Genomic DNA, 25,360 nt, shown 5'->3' with positions numbered 1-25,360 from the left:
CCGTGGCTGCGTCTTCCGGTTCTCTTTGCGCAATAGAATACAATCGCTGCAGCTCCCTATAAAGCTTTGAGGAACAAGGAGTAGAAAAAAAACTGTACCTGCCTACACAAATCCAGTAGGGAGCCCTGCTCCCCTCTCGCCACACGCAGCGATGCTCCGGTGCAACGTCCTGAATCGGTGCAAGCTCAGAAGACCTTCACGGTATAAGCAGATAAAGGAGACTTCCACGTCGGGATCCAAACCAGGTAATCCCACTTCAAAGATTATTCCAGGGATGTTTTCAAAGATAGAGACCCTGCAGGAACCCCGCGTAATGATTATGGAAGGACGGTTATTACCTGCGTGCAGTTAGGACTTCCTCCAGCAGAGGGCTGTCCCACACAATATAACTGCTACCTACTATGTTTCTATCCAAAAACTTTGTGTAACGTCGCCTCTTGCACGTAAGAAGCGGTTCCTATCTTTATCAAAAGTTATGTGATCCCCAGAGGACGCGTGTAATGTCAGTTGTGGAGCAGAGCGTCTGGTTCCGGCTGTGTGGGAAGATGTACAATCTGTTGCAGCTCCCGTTATTCTGTGAGCGGATTATACCGGTGGCAGGAGTGGGAGCCTGGTAAAGGAGGGAACCACTGCTTGACCACCTCCTTATAGGTCTCTGCAGAACACCCGCCTGCACACAGCCTGATCTAGATGTCCCAGAAGCTCTGTCTCGTTGGGGTAGGCGTGTTCCTGTGGGTAGAGATGAAGCTGGCTGCTACCAGCTGGGCTATACTATTTTAACTCTTTCAGTGACAGAGAAGCTTGGGTTGCCCTGAGGAAGGCTGTTTTTGCTGCAGAAACGTCGGCAATAAATAACTTAGGATTTCATGGAGTTGCTTGTAAAATCCTAACTAACTTCAGTGCTTGAGGAGCCTGGCATGGAAGGTGTTAAATATGTCATTTTTCCTCCCCAAGGAGAAATGCATGAGTATGTGGCATTGAATAGTGATGATGAGTAATACAATGCTTATCGGAATTGTTTTATATGGGGAATCGGGGAAAAAAACAAATGTTTAAAAGCTGTGATATTTTGTTTCTAACTACAGGGGATATTTACTAGAGCTGGGGTGGCCAACTCCAGTCGCGAAGGGCCACCAACAGGCAAGGTTTCCAGGATATCCCTGCTCCGGCACAGGTGGCTCAGTCTTCGACTGCATCACCTGTGCTGAAGCAGTGATATACTGGAAACCTGATATACTGGAGTTGACTACGGGAGTCAAAACGGAAGGGAAAACAGCATCCGCTTTATCAGAGCAAAATGTTAAGTTTTTAATGGGATCCCTTTTCTTTGATAAATCTGCTGTTGGGTTTTGGTTAAACACAGCATTATGCTGCAATATTACCAATTCATTATTTGGTGACGCATTGATGATGGGAATATCTCGGGGCTCACTACATTTGCACATACATAATGAGTGCTTTGGCGGCTTTACCTATTCAATTCTAACACACCTGGGGTTTCTTGACTAAAAACTGCTTTTTGATTAAATTATTCTAAATAAATTGGTGCTACCCCATTAATGCCCTGGGTGTGGTTTGTAATTAGCAAGTCTAATGTGTTGGACTTTAATTATCAGTTATATATCAGGCCTCTGTGGATAGATTGCGCCAACACTAACTCTTGGGTGTACCAAAATGGCGGCGTAACCAAACTACCAGCGTCACCTGACGTCGTCACGTCTAAGGTCGCACAGCACGCAAGCCTTGTACGTGCAGTGCGCGCGCAGTTCGGCCGGTTGCCATGGTTTTTCGCTCGGGCCTAGTCTACCTTCTGAAGCCTCGGGATGCCGCAAGAGATTCCCACGGCGGACTCCGTCCCTCAGCTGCGATCCTTTAACAGCCGCCAGCCCTCGCACGCCATGTTTTGTAACCGCAGCCCGCGCACCGTGCAGCCGGTGTGGGTGAATTTCCAGGGGGAGCCGCAGCCCTACCCCACCCTTCCTCCGGGCACCGGCCGCAGGATAAACACCTACCTCGGTATGGGGGAGCGGAGGGAGGACCTCGGGGACCGGCCCGGGACTAATCAGTGTACAAGAGGGTTCCTCTAATAATATATATTCCCCCAAAGGTGAACTTTAAAACCAAGTCCAGTATAGAGTTTACTCTACTAACCTTTTAGGATTATTATGTGTTCAGGTTTATAGCTCAGCTCACTGGGAGACCACTGCACATCCTTTTTCTGTGTTTATATACTTTATCATTTTATATACGTGTGTGTGTTATATACCACACTTAGTTAAGTTATGGTGGGTAAAAAAAGTGACAACCCTTCCACAGTAAAGCATATAGCAAATGGAAATAATACTGTATGCTCATAGGGGACCATGTTATATGGTTTTGAAGCAAAAGGTGTGCTGATTTGCATGTCACTTCCCAGAATTCCTTGCTACAGTGGAAATGCTGGGTGATGATGGTGAAAGGCAGGGTTGCAGACCTGTCTGAGACATGCAAATGAGCATATAGTAATATTTCCATTACACACACACACACACACACACTGCAGAAAACCCAGACACTCACATATGCGTAGATAAAGGTGGTAATAGGGTGCAGACCGTCCAGGTGTCAGCAAGGCAGCACATCTGATATAAGAAAACAGGACAGGCACTCCCAAGATCCAAAGGTGAAATGTACTCATCCAACGTTTCGGCTCCCAACTTTTATCTGGAGCTCTTGATAAAGGCTCCGTTGGGCGACGAAATGTTGAGGAATACATTTCACCCTTGGATCTTAGAGTGCCGTTAGAGAGAGTGTGTATGTATAGGTGTACAGACGGGCGGGGGGAGATGGTATGCGGCGACGGGCCCCTGCAAACAGAATCTGGTAGAGGAATCAGTATGGCAGCGGAGGAGCGCCCTCTAGCACAGGGGAGCGAAAACTTTTTCAGATGCGCCCCCCTGCCTGCTCCCCCTTGCTCTCTCACCTTGCTCGGCAGCATCAAATGACGCTGCGGGGGTCACGTGATCCTGTTGCCATGGAGATTGACGTCACTCCGCATGGCACCGTGGCGTCATTTGATGGCAATGTGTCTCTGCAGCTTTTCAGAATCCCGGTAAGTTAGTTGCAGAGGCCTCGCGCGATCCCCCGACATTTAGTTGAAGAGCGTGGTACCTCTGCAACCTCCCGCACCCCCACAGACAAATCTCCTGCCAAATGTGAGAGAGGGAGATGGATGGATGGTGAAGGGGAGCTGATGATTAGAGAGAGGATGAGGGAGTGAGAAAAAAAACTATAGCTGTATTAATATTCATGGGGCCCTGAAATTATTTTTTTTGCCTGGGGGCCCACCTATGTCTAGCTACGCCAGTGTGTGGAACCCTCCTATAATATGAGCGTACAATCTGTGGGATCAGCGTGTCTGTATTGGCTATCAGGATATAACGATGACAATAACCGTTAGTCTCTGAGAAATGAAAGCTGTGTATAATGAAGAGATGGACACGCTGTCGTGTGTCTGCGGTCAGATTTGTGGGAGGCAAAATATTGTCCGTTAACAATATCACTGAAAATAATTTGAAATGTGTAAAATATATCATTGTTTAATAATCCCTTTTACAATGATCACTGGGCACGATCTGGTTGAGCTGTTCCTGTTTTCTGACACACAGGGCACCTCTGGCTGTTCAGAGATGCTGACACAGATGTCGGTCTGGTAGTGAATGGGAAGGAAATATTTGTGCCATCACCCAATGAAAATGGTCAGCCAGCTTTTGTAAACGTCACCCTGCCAGGTAAGCTGGTCATGCAGAAATCCTCTCCGCACGGACAAACCAAGACATGGTGGAGATGGGCATAAATGTTTTTACCTGTGAATTAGTAGTTTGCGGGTTGTTTTTTTTTTTTTTTTAAAGTAATGTAGCTCTTACTTATTCTTGAAAAGTTTATTTTTTTGGGGAAGATATTTTATGTAACCTGGTAAAGTTAGATTAGGCTAGTGTCTAATTTCAATACAGCAGTAACACACGTGACGTGCACTCATGTCGTGTATATACATAAATGTTTCTCCCTTACTAATAATGTGGCCTGCGTATCAAAAATGTAAACAAAGTACTTAGGAGCCAAGCAGAATTTTAGGAGCCAACATGTTAAAGGGGAGGGGTGGATACTGGCTACCTTTCCCACCTGTTGGTAGCTCTGTGACTCGCTGACACACACTCCTCCCCCTGCCACAGTGTGCTATGAGAGCAGGGGTGGGCGGAGTCCTGGAGCACTCTGACTCGCTCCCGACCCCAGCCCTCGTGCACTGCTGCCGTTCACAGCGCTACCACAAAACACCATCGGGCATCAAAGCATCCTGACTGTGACCGACGGGTCAGTCAGCACTGCGCACAGAACAGGTGCCAGGGGTTAAATTTTAGGTGCCTGGGATTTTTCCCGCCCTGGTTTCTGAGTTCCTAATATCTTCCAGCAGCACTGGGGGAAAATATTCTGTAATTGAACCAAAACAGCTAGTAAGGTGGTCTGTTCGAGCCTTGAAAAGCAGGCATTTAAATGTTTAATAGAGTTTTTCACAACTGAACCATAACTCCTGATACTCTTACAGTCTTCGGTCTGAAAGAGCGATGTCTCCAGGTCGTTAGGAGTCTTGTGAAACCGGAAGATTACCGGAAGCTGGAGATTGTGACCTCTTTATATGAAGACCTGGAAAACCGTCCAGATGCCTTGAAGGACTTGCGTCGACTGGCAGTGGGATTCTGGGAACAGACAAGAGGATCGAGTCCGTAATATATATAACAAAATTCCCCCAAATCGATGTGGTTTAGTCCAAGAGGGTTGGAGGGAAATGACCGGATGCCACTTTGCTTTTGTGAAAGGGCTTTGCCATCCTCTGAGTTGGAGAAAGACAGCACTTTGAGAATAAGGAGCCACTGCAATGTGTGGAGGCTGAGTAACTAAGTGTGAAGCAGGATTGTTTCTGTATCCTCTTTAATGTACGTAAGTAAGAGGATATGTACCCCAACTAATCACAATACTCGATCTTGCTTGATATGTATATTTTGACAGAGCACATGGGCTGTTTTGTCTTTGAGCAAGAAATATATACAAATGTGCAGCTTTGTTCAAAACTTTCCAGATATTTGTTGTTTAGTGCATGGGAGGGTCATTTTTATTCCATATTTAAGATTTGCTGGAATAGTTGCACTACCTTCAGTGTGAGTATTACAGTGTTCACTGTTCTCATAGCACTGCTGATGGGTTAGAATGGAAGTCCCACTAACTGAAACCGGACTAGGACATTTGGCTGCACGTAGTTCCGTGGCCGTTGTCGGCGTAGCTTTGGTCGCGGCCAAAGGTTCAATTCCCCCATAGTCCTGCCTGGGCAGAGCCACTGAAATGAATAAGATGTGAACATACACTAACTTTGGGAATTGCTAATAAGTATGGGGGGCTTTGGAGAAGCACCAAAGAGCTTTGTAACCTGTTCTCGCGTAGGGAAAAGGTACAAGTTTGTACTCCTTATAATCATATATAAAGATTGTATCATTTGTACAGATGTGCCTATTAGAATTTCTGTAACACTAACTTAATATAACTAGTATTTAGTATGTTTGTATGAGGTGTAATTGTACCCTACGCACAGGACATAATACCATTAAATTGTCATTTAAAAAAAGGGAGTTGTAGTTTGCACCGAGTTTGTATTTGCAGCTGCAGTAGTTGGGTTACATAGATGTATTCTGTCACCTGTATAAAACATGTAAATGTATATAAACCTGATACCATTACCAAGCTGACTTGTGTCTTGTGTGTGCTGGTCTCGCCCGTCCCGCCTCCCTTTTCATGAAGAGAAGTGAAACTAACCTTCAGTCACAAACTCCAATCTCTCACGGTTCTGCGCTGCAGCCTCTTGCGCCGTCTTTAATAAAAACACAAATAGAGAATCTCCTGTCCCATTGCCAGAGCAGCCTGTAACCTGACAGGTATGTCATACATTATACCAGTTGTAAGAACAGAATCGCCATTCATGACGAGCAGGTATAATCTCTCCCTATAATTTCTTATCTTGCTCAGTGTTAACCACTCCTTCCTAATATAACTTGGCTCTTCCGGCTTTTCCTGTCTAACAAAACAACTGTATATCATTTCAATTTGTTTAACGGTAAAGTATTGTGATGCCCCCTTAAGTTGAGGCGTGTTTTTATTTAAAAAAATAAATAACTCCTCTTGCCTAATATAACCAATCCCTGTATCTTATATTATTCTATATAAATGCTCCTCATATTGCTCTCACTATCACTTCATGTAACGGCTTCCTATAACTCCTCCTATTGCCCCATATAATCACTCCCAATAACTTCTATCGCTCCATATAACTGCTCCCTATAACTCCTGTTAATCCATATAACTGCTCCCTATAACTCCTCCTATTGCCCTATATAACCGCTCCCTATAAACTCCTATTGCCGTATGTAACCACTCCCTATAACTCCTCCTATTGCTCCATATAACCGTTCCCAATAACGTCTCCTATTACTCCATATAACCGTTTTGTATAACTCCTATTGCCCTTTATAACCGCTTCCTATTGCCCCGTGTATCTGCACCTTAATGATTGTATGTAATATACTCTGCATGAGAGTCAGTAAAGACCATCATAAAGCACTCTTTGTAGGTTGTCTTGTAGTGTGCTGTTTTGCTAGGTACGCACCACTCTGTGTACAGAATTTTACCAGTTTAATGCCAGAGTGGATACCAGCTCATTTCTCGGTAGCACGTGGCAGAGCCCCCTGGCACAGAAGCATTTAAATCTGCAGTTCAAGCTGCCGTTTAAAAAAAAAAAAAAAAAATCCATTCAATATGTGCATCTATACAATCTACACACTGACAAGTGACTAGCTAAGTTGGCGATCAATCCGTTCTCCTGTGATCGATCGGCGAAGATTCGGCTTGAGGGGTCAATAAGTGCTGCAGAAGAGGACCCATGATGCATCGTTCTGTGTGGGAGATCATGTGACCAGGCAGTCACTAGATACAATTGGTGCACTGCTAGAGAGAGGGCAGGGCTCGAGCCATAGCCTGTTTCAGAAGAGGAAGAGGATGTGACTTTGTAAATGGTTGCTATAGAAACAAAAATGCCTGTTACATTAGAATACATTAAAAATGTCTTTACTTTTTTTTTTTTAATGCTACAAGTATTTTCTCGTAGTACAGAACTGATTTATTTAAAAACACACATGTAGGATATTGCTTGAACTGCAGCTTTAAAGGTTTTGCTTTAACTTCCTGAAAAACTGGTTATAAAACACAATCACGTGTCAGAATGAGCGATTGCGTGACCTTCAGTTGTTTGTGGTTGGGATCCCTCACACAGGAACTTCCAATCTGGGTGTTTCCCAGTGAGGTTTTCTTCCTGTCTCCTGTACACCTCAGTGTGTGTGTGTGCGTGCGACAGAGGCCCTGCTCAAAAGGGAAGGGCCATCAAACGTGCAGAGACGCTGCAGGTGAACGGCGGCAGCTGGAGAAACTCTCATATACCTGGGGCAGCAGGAAATAGGTTGTGGTTAAGAGGCTGGCGTTAGCAGTGGCAGCACTTCCAATGACCGCTGCAGAACAGCATCAGGAGAACCTAATGGAGATGAATAAAAATCCATACACACTTTCAGAACAGAACATGCGGTGAACACCAGGGAGTTATCATATAGCACATTAATAGTAGAAGTGGAACTGCTCCGTTCACCATACACTTGGGCTCCCAGCATTGTTCCTTAACAAGGTGTAAAGTGGCCTTTCTGTCCGCAGCACACATTGATTGTTCATCATGATCACAAGAGCCGGTTGGAGAAGGTGAGTTCTCGGTGGACACGGTCACTGAGAACACTACAAAGCCCAGCCTGCACGTGGTACAGGAACATCGGACCGGTACTGTATGGATTTCTGTTTATGGGGAGGATACGTGCGAGTTTCTCCATCATTATAAACTAGGGCAGCAAGTTTTATCTATTTCACACAGAAGGGCGAGGAAGCTCCTCTGTTGCACATCCCTGGGGTTATTAGCAGTAATCTGTCTAAAATACCACCCCAAAGTGTAATAAATACTCTATTTATTTTCAGTCGGGCGCTGAGCACAACGTTACTTTATTAAACTGATTGACAATGCTGCGATGCTCTGGCGTTCATTGCCATTGACTTGATACTCTATGCCAGGGGTGCTCAACTCCAGTTTCAGCACAGGTGGCTTAATCAGTCCATGCTTCAGCACAGATGGCTCAATCAGAGGTTCAGTCCAAGACTGAGCCAAGTGAGCTGAAGCTGGGATATCCTGAAAACCCGACCGGGAAGGGGCCTGAGGACTGGAATTGAGCACCCCCCCCCCCCCCCCCATCTGCTCTATACAACTCAATATGCTATTTTGTCTCATTATATATCTATTATTCCTGTCGTGATATATTACAAGGACTGGGTTGACTATCACTAGAATCCAGACTTTGGGCACATTTTCCCAACATTCAAATATTTTCTGGCTAAGTTACCCAATTATCTGTGCAGGCGTCCCACCCCTACTGTACATAGTACTTCTCACCTAATGTCCACCTCCAGAAGCCTGCTTATGGTTTTAGGGATCAATAAAGAATCTGGTTGCTCTTCCTTCCCTTGCCGGAACAATTTAGCTTCAGCCTCTCCAAACTAAAAGCTGTTAAAAGCTGCAGTTCAAGCTGTCGTGTAAAAAAAATATATATATATATATATATATTTTTTTTTTCCCATTCAATATGAGCATCAATACAATCTGCACACTGACACGTGATTAGCTAAGCTGCAAATCAATCCGTTCTCCTGTAATCAATTGCTTGCTCGGGGCTATTTAATTCAGTTCTTTCACAGCATTGTGGGCAATGTAGTTCCTGGAATATGATCGACTGGGCAGTTACTAGATACAATTGGTGCCCTGCTAGAGAGAGGGCGGGGCTCAAGAGCCAGAGCCTATCAGAAGGGGAAGGGGGTGTGACTTCGGAAATGCTTCCTACATTAGAAACATTCAAAATGTCATTAAAAAAAAATTTTCATTTTAAATGCTACAAGTATTTTTTCATAGTAAAGAACTGATTTATTTAAAAAAAAAAAAAACACATGTAGGATATTGCTTGGACTGCTGCTTTAAGAGCTTTCAATACCTGGCCTGTTTCTTAATTGTGTGTAAATGTAGTGTATAATGTAATCTTAATATTCTGTATCCAGGACACACTTGAAGGTCACAACTTGAACTTTCAATGTATGTTGTGTTCCTGGTAATTTATTTTCTGAATAAATAAATAATAAATGAACCTGGGGAGCAGTTACACGCTGGATCAGGGTGTGATGTATCCCCGCTTAGTGAGTCCCGGACTTACACTAATGATTAGTAAGCTCAATGCATTCAGCATTATTTTCTTATTCACTCTATATCCCTGTCAGAGAAGTATAAGATACATTATTATCATCCTCGGGAGCTGCAGGGCGTCCTCGATCTGAGTCAGCGGTGCGTCAGCCAGTAGGAGCAGAGCATGGCGGGTCCTCCGGGCAGGGATTCCTCCCCTCTGATCCTGGAAATCCCCCCCCGAGTGTTGGAGGAGTTCTGCCGCTGCATGGACTGCCTGAGCGACTGGGAATGGATGCGTTTCGGTAAGGTGTAGCTCCACCCCAACAACCCACCCCCCTAGTTCCAATTACAGTCTATATCAGGGGTCTAAAAACTCATGGATACCCCTGCTTCAGCACAGGTGGCTCAATCAGTTGTTCAGCCTTCAACTGAGCCACTGATTGAGCCGCCTGTGCTGAAGCAGTGATATCCACAAAAGGTGGCCTTTGAGTTCTGAGTTTGAGACCCCCTGCTCTATACCAACACTCTTGGCCCCGTACACTTCACTGCAGTATGATTTTTTGAAAATCAGAATAATGTAATTATATTGTCCAGATAAGCAGCCGAGTAAGTAGCCGTGTTAATGCGATACAATGTTACAATGTTGTTACTCTGGTATGTGTGCTCATAGAATATCACAACCTGCCAGCGCGCCTGTGACTATTGTGAGACCACTGTCGTGTCCTTGTTAGTGGGCAAACTTAACCTAAAGATTCTGCAGTTTCATAGCTTTTTAGAAAGACAAGTGTCTTATAAGAATAATTAAAAAAACAAAAGTTAGAAGAAAGTGACCAGCAGGACACGCCATGTGTCTGTGTCCCTGAATATGCAGTAATGCCCTGGCACTTTCTCTCTCTCTTATTCGCTCTCCTGCCCAAGAACATTTGAAATCCATTTGTTTGAATAACAAGATAATAAGACGATTGTGCAGGATGTTGACCCCCCTCTCATCTTTTTTTCCCTTTCTATTAATCAGAAACAGGATAAAGTGTCTTAAATATTTTAGTGGGTGCACTAATCCTTCCTTGAGCTGTACCAGCTGTGTATTGCATCAGGCAAAAGCTCTAGAGCAAGGGAGGCCAACTCAAGTCCTCAGGGGCCACCAACAGGTCACATTTTCAGGATATTCCTGCTTCAGCACACCTGAAGCAGGAATATCCATACACCCTGATCTGTTGGTGACCCTTGAGGACTGGAGTTGGCCAGACTGAGCCACTGATTGAGTGACCTGTGCTGACGCAAGGATATGTGGAAAACCTGACCTGTCGGTGGCCCTTGAGAACTGGAGTTGGTCACCCTTGCTGTAGGGAATACATGTAATAAAGTGGATAGGAAGCGAAAAGTGACATGCTAACTGGGTGCTGATTTACATGTCACTACCCAGAATCCTTGTCTACAACCTAACCACTGTATTATGTGATCATGGGCTGAGGTTTCGGGACCTGTGGAAGACTTGTAGAGACAGTCATAGGAACTTTATCTGCTACATCTCCATGTCACTGCTTACCTGCGAGCCCAGCTCCCTGTCCCTAATCTGGAAACACAAAACCCCTTTGTTTCCGTTTTAGCATCTCGTGTGATCAGCGACCAAACCGACCTGCGGAGCATCCGCTCCGTGGGAAAGATGGGGATCAGTGTGACCCGGGAGCTCTTGTGGTCTTGGGGACAGAGACTGGCGACCCTGCAGGACCTGACACACCTTCTCCAGGACCTGCAGCTGTACAGAGCGATGGACATTCTACACCAGGGTGAGCTGAAGCCCCTGGGGATTTTTCTTTGCTGTGACTATCTCTGCTTTTTCTTCTCGGCATTCTTCTTACCGTATATTCCCAGATGAGATTAACAGGCCACAAATGTGTGTTCCCCTCAGGCGTTTTCCGTGCATCCGTGTTTTATTATTTTAAGGTGTAATATGTCATAGAACTAGGGCCGGCGGGATGGCGGGATGGCTGTGCCGTCGTTGTTTGTGTGCCGAGCCCGCGGCTGCAGGGACCCTGCACTCTCCCTCACGACAAATAAACTGATGGCAGGGGAAGAGCGTGGGGCCTCTGTAACTCTCGTACCTTCTCCGGCGGTATCTCCTCCTGCATGATCCCGTCAAATGGTGTCGCGTTGCCACGACAACGGAATGTCACGTGACGTCACATTGTCATGACAACGGGACGTCCGGCGGTGCCACATTACAATGACAACGTGACACCTCATGGCGACGCGGCATCAGGTGACATCCCATTGTTATGCCAACATGACGCTATTTGACGTCACGGGACCATGCAGGCGGAGATGCTGCCGGAGAAGGTAAGACCCCAAGTCCGGCAGGTGTCCCTGCATGGAGCCCCGCAAACATCCCAATCGGCCCTGCATAGAACTGCTTAGTAAGTACGGCCCGTCATGTTTTCCTGACTTTCAGGCGCTCCTCTCACTTGTTCAGGGATGGCGTCTCAAGCAGAAGAGAGAATGGAAGCAAATTCTCCTGTAAGGAAGCATAGTAACATGAATCGCAACAGGCCGACAGAGCGTGAGCTTCCAGACTCCACAGCTGCAGGTAACATGATTGCCGCTGATCTTGTCCTGTGCGGATCAGATAACAACCTGTCCTGGGATCGCAGGGCAGACTTTCATAGATACCCCCTGCCCGTCTGTTACAGAACATGCTGCTTATCCACTTGCGTGCCCACCTGCGCCCTCACTGGACATGCTGGGCTCCCTGCAGCCAATTTCTGACCTGGGTCTGTTGTCCTGCACTCAAGACGTAAGTTCTTCTGACATTGTAGCAATGATGGATCTTCAATAATACCAGGTGTGGCCAACTCCAGTCCGTAAAGGCCACCAACAGGCCAGGTATTAGGGATATCCCTGCTTCAGCACAACTTGTACTGAAGCAGGGATATCCCCAATACCTGGCCTGTTGCTGGCCCTTGAGGACTGAAGATGGCAGCCCCTGATCTATACCAATGTTTCTTTCTGATCTCGCCTCCGTGTCTTGTCAATCTCCCCACTGAGTTGTTATTCAAACTCCAAACCGTCACTGACAGGCGCAAACTGGCGACCTGACAAAATAAGGCATTAGTGCTCGTTCATTTCTGCGCCCAGTACTGTTACTATTAAAAAGCAGCAATCTTGCTAAGGCCGCGCCTATAGTGCCGGCGACGCGTGACATCACCTGTCGCCGTCAGCGAAAGTTGTATTTCGCTTTGTGGCGGCGTTGCGGGCGACCAGGCTCCTGATTGGTTCAGGGGCTGTCACATGAGGCGACAGCCCCTGAAAAATCAAATAATTACGGCTACCAAAAATTGCGATTTCCCGTCGCTTTGTCGCCGTCGCGCTTACTACAAGCGCACGCGGTGGCGACAATGCATTTGATTTTGGGCGACGTCGTGTCGCCGTCGCTGGCACTATAAGAGCGGCCTAAATGTCAAGAAGATTAGGATCTTTCAGAATTGTATAGCAATATTTGTTAGTGGTTGAGCGTAGTCAGTTGCATTATATTTGAACACAATAGAGCATCAGTGTCCTAAAATAGTAAGAAAAATGAAAACGTTTTCTATAAATAAAAAGTGCGATTCAGTTCCGGAGAACCCCCAGGTCCGGATTCTGTAAAAAAAAAAACAAAATCAATAGGTACAACCGCTCCCCCTTCCCAAAAAAATAAACAGGTAGGTGGGATTGCTGCTGTAATATAAGTTATAATATTCCGTGACTAAGTTTGTGCCCGGGACATATTTGAAAACGAGAGATAACTCGCAATTTTCCTGGTAAAATATTTTTTATTAAAAAAAAAAAACTTCTTTTAAAAGCGTCTACACGTCCCGCATCAAGAGACAAACTCCGTTATAAGCAGCGCGCCACTGCTGTGGGCGAAGGAAGAGGTGGAAAGAGCCACCGATGGATTCAGCGAGGACAAGAAAATACACAGCGGTGAATTTGCGGACGTCTTCACAGGTCGGAAAGCAGACACAGTTTATGCAATCAAAAGGCTCAAAGAGGTAAAGTCCATGTCCTTTCAATCACTGACCGTACAATATTACAGTACAGGCATACCCCACATTAACGTACGCAATGGGACCGGAGCATGTATGTAAAGCGAAAATGTACTTAAAGTGAAGCACTACCTTTTCCCCACTTATCGATGCATGTACTGTACTGCAATCATCATATACGTGCATAACTGATGTAAATAACGCATGTGTAACAGGCTCTATAGTCTCCCCGCTTGCGCACAGCTTCGGTACAGGTAGGGAGCCGGTATTGCTGTTCAGGACGTGCTGACAGGCGCATGCGCGATCTGCCGTTTGCCTATTGGGCGATATGTCCTTACTCGCGAGTGTACTTAAAGTGAGTGTCCTTAAACCGGGGTATGCCTGTAATGCCTCTCCAATAAATACATATAATCTTCTCACCACTGCCACTTATCTTCCTCTTATGTTCTTATAATAACTATAGATACAGCAGCAAAGTACTAGAGAAATACACGGAGAGGCATAGAAATAAACATTGAATTCCTGACCTGCAGAACTTACAATCTGATTGGCGGGATGCGAACATACAGAAGCAGTAGGGGAACTTCTAGCAGGTTTCTGATCACGGAAGGGGTTAATCATTAAGCTGCAATAGCGTTTCCGTGTGATAGCGCCCCGATTACTGACCCATTCAACAAGTGCGGAGCTCACACTTTTCCCACCGCAGGGACAAAGTCCCTGCCGCACAGTTCCATTCCTTTGTCAGAGGCGGCGCCTGTAATGTTTGTATTTCTCACGTTAGACGGAGGGCGAGCAGCAGAAAAAGGTGCAATCCTTCTTTCACACGGAGACAGAAATCCGTTTCCGGTAAGAGTCAAAATGTGACCACTTCGGCACACTCCGTTTTCTTCCCTGTATTCAGTGCCTGAGCCAGAGTCTCATATATATATATATATAGATATATATATATATATATAATATATATATATATATCTATATATATATATCCCGACAAAATGGGCCAAAACCCACTCCCCCCCCCCCCCCCTCCCACAACACTCACCTGCAGTGGGGTCCTGACGGCGTCTCCCGGCCTTCTGCTGTCTTGTCGCCTTTAAAATCATGTTTTTCTCCTGCAGTACTATTCAAAATGGCCACCTGTCGCCGCACAGCTATTTTGAATAGTCCTGCAGGAGATAAACATGATTTTAAAGATCAAGAAGGAGAAGACCGGAAGACGCCAGTGGACACCGCTGCAGGTAAGCAGTCGACAGCGGCCACAATGCAGTTGCCCCAGGCAACCGCATTTGTTGAGCCCTATGGCTCGACAAATGCCCCATGAGATATATATCCATCCATCCAGGGGTAGCCAACTTCAGTCTTCAAGCAATGGCCACTAACAGATCAGGGTTTTCAGGATATCCCTGCTTCAGCACAGGTGGTTCCTAAAAACCCTGATCTGTTGGTGGCCCTTAAGGACTGGAGTTGGCCAGTCGAAGACTGAGCCGGCTGTGATGAAGCAGGGATATCCTGAAAACCTGACCTGTTGGTAGCCCTTGGAGACGGTAGTTGGCTACTCCTGTATCAGGCCCTGCCAGCGATAACGTTGCAGATGCAATTGGTAGCGAAGGGGTTAATTCAGATCGACTTGCTTGATGGTATCCTGGTATTCAGAGGCCTCAGATACTGATAAACTAAAGATGCATTTACTGATAAACTGTATAGAGTTCGTAAGAGGTTTTCAGGTTGTGGCGCGGTTAATGGTGAAATCCCCTTCTCTTCACCTGCACAACCCAATTTAATTCCGGTCTGATGATGTCACATCCTTCTGTTGGGAGGGAGAAGCCATTATACGCAGTGAGGATGAATTAAGCCGGGAGAGGAGATAGCAGCCATATAGTGTCCCTGATACAGCGACGATGGGCAGAGTTGGGATTATTCTGGGTCGCTCTAATAATGGCCTCTTTGTCATATAGGTAAAGGTTGATCTTGGGTTTGCACCTGTAGTGTCTTGTGTAGATTTATCCCCAGCGGAGACGGGTACGGTTTAGGATGTTTGGTAGCGGCCAAGTTGCCGCCTAAATGTACCCACCACTCGCCTCGCTGCACACACATCCGCTGCTTCCCGCCAAGGTATGCCCCTAACCTTAGCCCTGAGCCTAAAAACCGTACCCTGGTACCCTTTCCCTAAAAAGCCCTTACCCAAGCGCTAATTACCTACTTTGGGGGCGAAAAGTCTGCGGCGAAGTGTCCCTCGGCAGCAGAGTGGTGGCGGTTAAAAGTCTGCGGCGAAACATCCCATTCCGAGACGGGTATGCCTGTAGGTGTTATTATCCCTGAATGATCTGCTTGGATTCACGTGTGTTCATGATGCATCCTATTACTACTCACATTGTACAATAATGTTCCAGCTGCCGTCACGCAAACCTCCTGCAGCTGCTGGGCGTCTGCGTAGAGAGAGGGTGTCACTGCCTCATATACCGGTTCCTGAGAAATGGATCGTTAGATTGTGCCTTACAGCAGGTAAGAGATCCCTGTGTGTAATGCGGCTGCACTTACAGACACCGGAATATACACAGGAGGGCGGCTACAATTCTAGCACAACCAGTGGCGGATTTCCCGTTAGGCCCGGAACTAGGGCGGCATACTGAGGCCGCGCTCTCTTCCCCGCCGATTGCCGGGGGAGAGCGTGGGGCCTCCGTAAAGGTCTTTTACCTTCTCCTTCGCACCGCCCTTATCCTTCAGCGTTGTGACGTTAAATGACGCTGTGACGGCCCATGGCGACGCGTTGTCATGGAAATGCGTCATCACGTGACGCTGAAGGAGGAGGGCGGCGAGGAGGAGGATGCCCGGGGTAAGTGCCGATGGGCGGCAAAATTGGAAATCTGCCTCTGATCAGAATTATTTTAGTCAACTTTGAATAGCAACTTAGTAACTGAGCTTGAAAACATGCACAGTGTGGTGTGACGTTCCAGTCATTAGATTGTCAGCTCTGCAGCAGAAGTATGAACGGTTATTGTATCACTTTGTACAGCGATACACATGTAGCCAGGCGGTATTACCCCGTTAACGCACAAAGTGATGCACTAAGTAACACAGGCGTTATCTCCTTAGCCACTGCTTCCCGTAGCAGGACCGATACGTAACGCGCCAGCGTTAACGCATCACGTTTAGTCAACGGGTGCCATTACGTCTGCTGCATCAGGGAAAAATAATGAATAGGCAAAGTAATGATTTGTGTCTTGTGTTTCTCTATCTCAGTAGCCATGAGGTTGGCTTGGAGCCGGCAGTCTAGTTAAGGTGGGCTAACCATGGAATTAACCCCTTCACTGCCAGAGGGGTATTATCTGCAATGCATTGCTCTCCTGTCGGGCTGAGTGATGCAGAGCTGGGTGACTTTTCTCCCCTGTGCTTTGCAGGGTGGAGCCCCAATCCGGAGCTGGGAGACGCGCGTGGCCGTGGCTCTGGGTATCTTGCAGGCTGTTGGTCACTTGCACGAGGCTGGGATATGCCACGGAAACATCAGAAGGTGGGTCGTATCCCAAAGTCAGCAAGTCCACGGCATGAAAAGCAGACGTGGCATTCAGCAAATCGGTGAACCTGTGAGGTTACAGCAGGGGACTCAAACGCAGTCCTCAGGGGCCACCAACAGGCCAGGTTTTATGAATATCCCTGCTTCAGCACAAGAGGCTCAATCAGTAGCTCAGTCTTTGACTGAGCCACTGATTGAGCCACCTGTGCTGAAGCAGGGATATTCTGTAAAACTGGCCTGTTGGTGGCCCTTGAGGACTGAGTTTGAGACCCCTGGCTAAAGCATGGGTGGCCAACTCCAGTGCTCAAGGGCCACCAACATGCCAGGTTTTCAAGATATCCCTGCTTCAGCACAGGTTGCTCAATCAGTGGCTCAGCCATTATGGTTGAGCCACCTATGCTGAAGCAGGGATATCCTTAAAACCTTACCTGTTGGTGGCCCTTGAGGACTGGATTTGGCCACCCCTGAAAAAGCAGCGACATGACCACTGAGGTTCTCACTCTGTGCCCTGTGTGAGACGGAGGGGCCTGCCCTGCGTGAGGCGGAGGGGCCTGCCCTGCGTGAGGCGGAGGGGCCTGCCCTGCGTGAGGCGGAGGGGCCTGCCCTGCGTGAGGCGGAGGGGCCTGCCCTGCGTGAGGCGGAGGGGCCTGCCCTGTGTAACTACCCATGAGATGCTGTAACATGAACCAAGTTCGAATCCCAGTGTCGGCTCCTGGCTTCCTCTGGAAAGTCACCTTATTGCCTTGGGCATCAAATTTAGATTGTAAGCTCTGTGGGGTAGCGACTCCTACCTGCACAATTCTATGTACGGTGCACACTGTCCTGGTGTTGAAGGGGGCCAGGGCGTCCCTTTACAGTATATTTTGTGCAGGTGCTTATTGCAAACCGCTTGTTCCATATTTATTTTGATAGCTCAAATGTTTTCCTGGACGAGAACTTCGCCCCAAAGCTGGGACACTCCGGCCTGCGCTTCTGTCCAGGCGTTCGCACTGGTTACACCCAGGCAAAGACCAAGGAGCAGCAGTGGTACCAGCCGTACCTGCCAGACAGCTTTGTGAGAGGCGGACAGCTAACCGAAGCCATCGACATCTTTGCTTGTGGGGTGGTAAGTACAGGAAGTGACACGTCTTGCCGGGATCAGTGTATCCTATGACATCACACTTATGGTCATCAGTGGTTAACCCAGGGGTGGGCAACTCCAGTCCTCAGGGATAACCAACAGGTCAGGTTTTCAGGATATCCCTGCTTCAGCACAGATGGCTCAATCAGTGGCTCAGTCGTTGACCGAGAGACCTGTGCTGAAGCAGGGATATTCTGAAAACCTGACCTATTGTGGTGGTCCTTGATGATTGGAGTTTCCCACCCCTGATCTAGAGGAAATAGAAGCTGAACTGCGCAGTCACCGATCCTGAAATGTTGATCCTGTTTCATCCTCTGTAACATTTTATAACTGCAGCTTTCAGGCAGATGGAATTGTAAAATCAGACCGTGCTGAACCCTGATCTCTCGCTGTGCCCCTGCTTGTCTCCTGCGCTCTACCCATAACTGTCTCCTTTCCTCCCCTTTCACTTCTACTGCTCCCTCTCACCTTAAACCCTTTCCCCTCACTGCCCCTTACCTGTGGAACTCCCTCACCCTTCACATACATCAAGCACCTTCCCTCCCTACCTGAAAACCCACCTCTTGCATGAAGCATCCCAATAGCCTGCACTCATGGCTACTGTCCCACAGTCACTCCTGCCAAGCACTGCCATCTACTGCACTTAGTCCCTCACCTGCGGTCTCTGTAATTTCCCAAAAGTGCGGGGGGAAAAGCCTCAGGCGAGGAGATACCTGCGTGTGCAGCCAACGCAACACAGACAAACGATTTCATCAAAGTGCAGGTCTCCTCTAAGACAGAGATACAAAGTAAGGCTCTACTCACACGTTCATAGTGAAAATCTCCTTTAAGTGACAGCCACGGACAGTGGAAAGGCAATGTTTCAGGTCCCAGGTGGACCTTTCATCTCGTGAGTAGAGCTCTGCTTTTTAACTCTATCTTTGAGGAGACCGGCACTTTGAAGAAAACGTTTCTGTAAATTTCCCAACATACCACTTAGATTGTAAGCTCTTCGGGGCAGGGATTTCCTTCCCTATGTCTGACTTTGTTGCGCTTATTGTATTATAATTCCCTGTACTGTATTGTCTTTGCAAAGCGCTGAGTACATTGTGGGCGCTATATAAATAAAGATATACATACATACTTGCAAAGCGTCATTGTTATGCTGTTTTTGACGTTCTTTAACACGATGCTTTCTCTTAGGTCCTAGCGGAAATAATGACCGGTCTCAAAGCTTGTGATGACGAGCGACGTCCAGCCTACCTGGTAAGAAGGCCGGACTTCCCGGCGCAGCTAACATCAATATGTATTCTATATAACAAGACCGCTGGCGGAAAAAAGAAGACAGGAGAACAAATCAGAATGAAAGAAAAATATATATATATTTTTTTTATTAAAACCCCTTTTGTAGAGAAAATGGACCAAAATAATATTTTGTGACGTGTAATGTTCAGAAGAGAGAGAGATGGGTGATTTTCACCGGCTGCTTTGGTAGGAGATGGAATTATTGAGACAGACAGACAGCATTATTGAGACAGTTCTGCCTTCATTAGACAGGTTGCAAGAGATGTTTGCGGGTACAATAGTGTTAGAACTTACAGAAGAGGGGATACCTTGGCGGGGTTACAGGCTTAACACGCTTTGGCCAAAGAATGTAACTAAATGACCCTCACTTATGAAAAGAAAAACAGTCTCGTATTTAACTGTAGAATGTGTCATATTGGATGTAACACTGAGGTTTTTTGTCTTGTTATATACAGGGCCACAATCCCAGTTTTGACACAATATATAATATAGCGTTGTGGGTTTGGATTCTGAGCTTGCAGGGGTTATGTGCGTTTGTAAATTTGAAGGTTTGTGATCCTTCCTCCCTGGTTTTAAATTTTCTCATCCCACCTTTTAAATAGCAGGTCTTATTCTGCACCTGTGCATGACTTGTCTATTAAGACAGTTCTGCCTCCATTAGAGAGGTTAGGAGAGCTTTTTGCGGGTACAGCAGTGTTAGGACTTGCAGGAGAGGGGATACCTTGGCAGGGTTTGCAGCTTAAAATGCTTTGGCCAAAGAATTTGTCTAAGTGACCCTCATTTTTTAAAAGAAAAACAGACAAGTAATGAACTATATTATTTGCCGTATTGGATGTATCATTGGGGTTTTTTTCTCTTTTGGTAGGAGATGGAAACGTATTTAATTTTTACAGTCTCAGATTTCCCAGCCTCCCATATCAGCGCAGAGTATCTGAGCAGGGCGCCTTGTTTCTCCTCTGCAGAAAGATTTAATCCTTGAAGAAATGGAGACAGTAAAAAGTGATGCGGAGTCCATCAGGGCGTGCGCCGGGGGGAAGACTGCGACGGAGCTGTGTGCACAGGAAGTAAGCCGGAAATACGCAGACAGAGGAGCGGGGCAGCTGCCGGAAGGCGTGCTTCTGTATTTTTCCACCGCCATCTGCTTATGTCTGAGTAAAAAGAAGCCCGTCCTATCAGAGGTAATAATAAAATCTAAACGCACACGCATGTATCAACCCTGCTAGAGGGAAGCATTGCACCTGTGTGTCAATGCAAAAAGGGTGCAACTGTGGGGCAAAACAAATCGTACTGATTCTGCCCCAGTGTGTTGTTGTCCCACTCTGGCAGTGAAGGGGTTAGTGCTGCATCTCCCACTTTCCCTAAACAGTTAAGTGTGCTGTGTGTCGTGTGGTCTGCACTGTATTCTCTGTGTTCTGTAATGTGTCCTGCGGTTTGTGCTCTGCACCATTCTGTGTCGGCCTTCTGGGCTATAGAACTTAATCCCATCCCATGTTCCTTCACACTAACAGAGCAGGCGTGTGCTGTTCCAGAAAAAGCGGACCTCTGAGGAATCTCAATGCTCTGCAACCTCTCTGTGCCACATCACATATTAAAGATGTCTGCCCGAGACAATAAGGTTTTCCCCATCATTAGGGTTAATACTTTGCACTGTACATTTCTTTAGTGTACATGCACAGGTTGTGACATTGTGAGGGTGACACCCCTGCCATTGTGTGTGCCTCTTGCACGTCCCTGTGCAAATTCCCTGTAGGAGGGAGGCTCACATTGTGTATCCCACTCACAGGTTTATGCAGTGATGGAGAAAGCTGGGCACCACTTCAGAGACCAGCGGGAGCTGAGGACCAGCAGCCGAGTGTCTCAAGAGGAGATGTTTTCTGTGAATGTTCCAGAGGAAAGTGATTATGCTGAATCCTCGTCTAGCGAGTGCATTGTAGGAGCCATATTAGAAGTACCCAGCAGTTCGTCAGATATCGCTCAGTCCTTGGCTTGTCCGATTCCTAGGGACAGATGCCCCAGAGTCCCAGAGAGGAGCACCCCCTGTGAAACAGATGCTCCCAGCAGTTCCATATTCCCCCGCACAGGGAGCTGGGATCAAGCTCAGCTCCCGCGACAGAACACCCCCTGCGAGGGTCCCGAGACTTCCTGTTCACCTTCAGGTAAAGAGAGGGGGATCCATGCAACAGGGGAGGAAGCTCAAAAGTAACCGGTTATGTTCACTAGAGTCAAAATGAACTGTCGCTCATTACCAGCCATGAGAGAGACGATCGATATCACCGATCGTCTGGCAGCGAAGCGGGTAATGGAGCGTTGTGTGATCCGCCACAAACTGAGTTAGTTATCAGCGTAATACAATAGGGGAGACCTGAATCAAATTTTCCTAATGAATCTGATTAAGCAGCTACCCCAAGAATAAGACCTCTGAGTTTCCTGGGGGTTGGGTACAATACATTAACCCTTTCTCACTCAGTGCAAGTCACGCTGTCTCATTAGTTTTTGTGCTGCGCTCCTCTTTGTCACACTGTCCCTAATCTGACACCGAGCACAGTTTTCTCTTCCGCAGGCAGCGGTCCTCCGTCATGGGGAATAGAGCTGACCAAGGAGAAGCAGCAGCTAATGAGGAACATTGGTCTGTACCAGGATGGGAGCCTGGATAGCTCTGTCCTGTTCGATTCTAGCTGAATGAAGCCGGTGACATCCCATTGACCTGCCGGACACACACCCGGACTCACTTCCTGACACGTGACCTCCATTGTACACCGGAGCGGACTCTACATGTTACAGATAACATACTGTTCATTTGTCCGCAACACCAAAATCTCACTCCGTCGTGTCCTCGGACTTTTAACAGGTTTCCCATCTCCAAATACATTGAAATCCAAACACACCGGGATGGAGCCGGTGAAAACACCGACCTTTTATTTAACATGGATTTGAGACATTTATACGATATTTATGCTTAGAACGAAGAAAGGGAGAGTGGCTTTCACAATGAAATCAGTTCTCTTTAAATAGCAGCTGCAACTATGTTTGTGAATTAAAACAGTAGTCATACTCTGGGGTTGTAAATGATAAAGTGCTGGTACTCCGTCCCGCTAGTACTACGGTCTATGACATTTGTCCATAGGCCAAAGTCCGCTGGCATTTAGCTGCTACTCACCTCTGCGCCGGCGATTTGTCACCAAGGTAAGTCCCTAACCTTACCCTAAATACCCCTAATCTTAACCCAAAATACTAACGTTACTCCTTACCCTAAACCCATACCCAAAATAAATTAACCGCTTTCCCTATCCTTAACCCCTGCACCCTAACCCCTAAATCAGGGGTGGTGAACCTTTTTTCTGCCAGGGGCCATTTGGATATTTATAACATCGTTCGCGGGCCATACAGACACAGACAGGCACACAGCAGGCATGTAGGCACACAGAACCTGCCCCCCTACCTCTGGTAGTTGCTGCAGCTGGGGGGATTGTGTAGGGCGGATGCTGGGGTAAGTGCGGGGGGAACTGCTGGAGAAGCATGGGGGAAGTGCGGTGGCTGCTGGGGGATTGCTGGGGCTAGTACGGTGGCTGCTGGGGATCGTGTAGGGCTGCCGGCGCCTCACACTTCCTCCCGATCGGGCGCGTGGCGGCCATTTTTTTTTTTTAATTAGCGCGACCCCGGTTATAGCAGTTGCCTTAGCAGGGCCAGACCATATGATTTCGATGGCCTTATACGGCCCTCGGGCCTGACGTTCCCCACCCCTGCCCTAAATGAACCTTTAAATGAACTTCCCTTGGCAGAGCAGCGGAGGAAGGAGGGCCCCTCTGCCGCGAACACCGGTGGAGACCTGGTGGCAGTGAGACAGCCGTGACCAAGTGTCTCATTCCGTAATACCGTCACTATGATCACTGTCACACGCAGCTGATTCTATGCACGAACACTGATGGGATCTGTAATGCTGGCTGCCTATAATGCGGTGACCCTGTTCATTCCCGTGGGAGCGATGAGATACCAAGTTATTGCAGTATACATGTATCGTCATAGATATGTGCACATTGAAGGAAGAAATGAATTTGCATTTATTTTCTTTTTTGTGTGAGTTCCCTGCGTCTTTTATCATGGAGGGTGTGACGAAACGGGATTTCAATTGAAAGAACAAGTTCACCATTTTATTAAATTAGGCGACTGATCATTTTCTAGAGAAGGTGTTCTTAATATCATAATAAAATACTCGGATTATTAGTATTTTGCCACTGAGCTTCAATGAACAGAAATTGCTTTAAAGCAGCAGTACAAGCTACCGGTTTTTTTTTATTATTTAATTTTTTTCCCTTTAATATGTGCATCAATACAATCTACACAATAAGTCTAGTTTTTTACCCCAGTTCCCAAATAAGTGTGTCTTTTCGACTGTATTTTGTGTACCATTGTGTGTATGCCTATTGAAGTGAATAAAATACAATGTATTTCATTACCTGTGTTGCTCAATGAATGATCCTGGTATAAAAGGTGCACAATACACCTGGTCTCCCGTGACAATGATGTTCTGCGGGTCCCCAGAGTTGTGCCTGTGCTGCAGGCTGCCCTGTCCCCGCCCCGCGCTGGGTCCTCATGCCGAAACCCCGAGGGAGACACCCCATGCCGCCTCTAGGTCTGACTCCGATCTTGCTGCACTTCCTGAAGAGAGTTCACCTCCAGCAGCACTACAAGTGCCTGGCACTGCGGGTTGGGGGCAAGGTGCGGGGGCAATAATGCGTGTGGGACCAAGGTACAGGGGAAATAAGTGGCATGGGGCTATGTACGGGGCAATATGGGGTGAGGGGCAAGGTATGGGGCACAGGGTCATAAGGGGGGCAATAAGTGGCATGGGGCTAGGTACGGGGCAATATGGGGTGGGGGGCAAGGTATGGGGCAATAATTTGTGTGGGGCCTAGGAAAGGGGGCAATAAGGCACTTGGGTGGAGGGGAGGCTGATCACACTGTTATAGCAGGATTTGAACCCCTTCTGGCAAGGGGTTATTTGAAGTTGTCGTAGACGTGTTATGGGGGGAGTATTTGGGGCAGAATTGTTCCTTATTTCCCCATCTCACCCACAGAACTCTGATCCCATCCAGATGCTACAGGATCACTTCATAGAAGCAGCAACCAGCAGACAGCTGAGTGGAGCTCGGTCCCCTGCTCTTGACCTCCCCCCCCCCCCCTCTCATTTCCCTCGCTTTTGTGTCCCACTCACTCCTGGGGTTTCTCCCTCGTCCTCCCTGCTCCCAGGTTGTCCCACTCTCGTCCCCTCTTCCCTGGGGTATCCACATCAGCTCCTGGGCTGTGTCCCCCTCTCCTCCCTACCCGCTCCTGGAGGATCCCCGTCTCGTCCCCACCCGCTCATGGAGTTTCTCTCTCTTGTCCCCCCCACCCAGTCCTTGTGTCCCCTTCTTGTCCTCCCCCCGCTCCTGGAATGTCCCCCTCTCATCCCCCTACACCTGGGGTGTCTCCCTCTTATCCCCCCCACTGCTCCAGTGGTGGCCCCCTCTTGTTGCCCCACCCTCTCCTTAGGGTGTACCCCTCTCGGCACCCCCTGCTCCTGGAATGTCCCCCCTCTTTTCCCTCGTGCTCTGGGGATGTCCCCCTTCTTGTCCGTGGGTTCCCCCTCTTTTCTCCTCCAGGCTTCGTGGATCCACTTTCCTACCTCTGTATTTAACTCTTTCTGTAAAATAGTTTTTTGTTGATAAAAAATCCAACTGCAAGAATTTTTTTTCTCCTCCCACTGATTTGTTAGGCTGAGTCCATAGAAGGACAAGCAGCGCTGAGATGTGCGGACGCTCCGCGCTGAGCCCCTGCATCCTCCATGAGGATGTCTTTAGAGGGGGCTCACACGAGCGTCCGCAGGCGTGCTGAGGCGCTGGATTTTTCAGCCGACAGCCAAACTGTTTTTCAGAGCGCTGTCGGCTGAAAACATCCAATCAGCGCGGAGCAGCGTCAACGTCACGGCGCCGTGACGTTGACATCGGTGCGTCGCGGGCAATTGGCCCAGCAACGTCACTGCCCCGCCTCCCTCAGTCTCCCCCCGCCTCCCGATCGCGCCCATTGGCTCGCCTGCATGGTCATAAAATCAC

General features: G+C 47.6%; 2 protein-coding genes across 8 annotated transcripts; both read left to right on the top strand.

The window, feature by feature from the left end:
• The first annotated feature begins 1,744 nt into the window (after positions 1-1,744).
• Positions 1,745-5,769, top strand: VHL (von Hippel-Lindau tumor suppressor). The gene is made up of 3 exons (XM_075574682.1): positions 1,745-2,016; positions 3,648-3,770; positions 4,583-5,769. Exons 1-3 carry the CDS (start codon positions 1,824-1,826, stop codon positions 4,762-4,764), a joined length of 498 nt encoding a protein of 165 aa, XP_075430797.1. The 5' UTR covers positions 1,745-1,823; the 3' UTR covers positions 4,765-5,769.
• A 68-nt stretch (positions 5,770-5,837) lies between these two features.
• Positions 5,838-23,721, top strand: IRAK2 (interleukin 1 receptor associated kinase 2). Of its 7 annotated transcripts, none has more exons than XM_075574677.1 (15): positions 5,838-5,960; positions 7,780-7,899; positions 9,474-9,639; positions 10,945-11,124; positions 11,787-11,921; positions 12,025-12,128; positions 13,174-13,362; positions 14,138-14,202; positions 15,747-15,858; positions 16,755-16,864; positions 17,780-17,972; positions 19,170-19,232; positions 20,234-20,449; positions 21,055-21,427; positions 21,832-23,721. In XM_075574677.1, the coding sequence occupies exons 3-15, from the start codon at positions 9,522-9,524 to the stop codon at positions 21,948-21,950; spliced, it is 1,977 nt and encodes a 658-aa protein (XP_075430792.1). In that variant the 5' UTR covers positions 5,838-5,960; positions 7,780-7,899; positions 9,474-9,521; the 3' UTR covers positions 21,951-23,721. The 7 variants fall into 7 exon arrangements, with proteins under 7 accessions (XP_075430792.1, XP_075430790.1, XP_075430791.1 ...); XM_075574675.1 differs by having other exon boundaries at positions 9,433-9,639; XM_075574676.1 differs by lacking the exon at positions 5,838-5,960 and adding an exon at positions 7,362-7,481.
• Positions 23,722-25,360: the final 1,639 nt, after the last annotated feature.

Source organism: Ascaphus truei, chromosome 17 (assembly GCF_040206685.1).
Source record: "Ascaphus truei isolate aAscTru1 chromosome 17, aAscTru1.hap1, whole genome shotgun sequence".
In the NCBI taxonomy this organism is placed as follows: Eukaryota; Metazoa; Chordata; class Amphibia; order Anura; family Ascaphidae; genus Ascaphus; species Ascaphus truei.
This window is presented reverse-complemented; position numbering and strand designations above follow the sequence as displayed.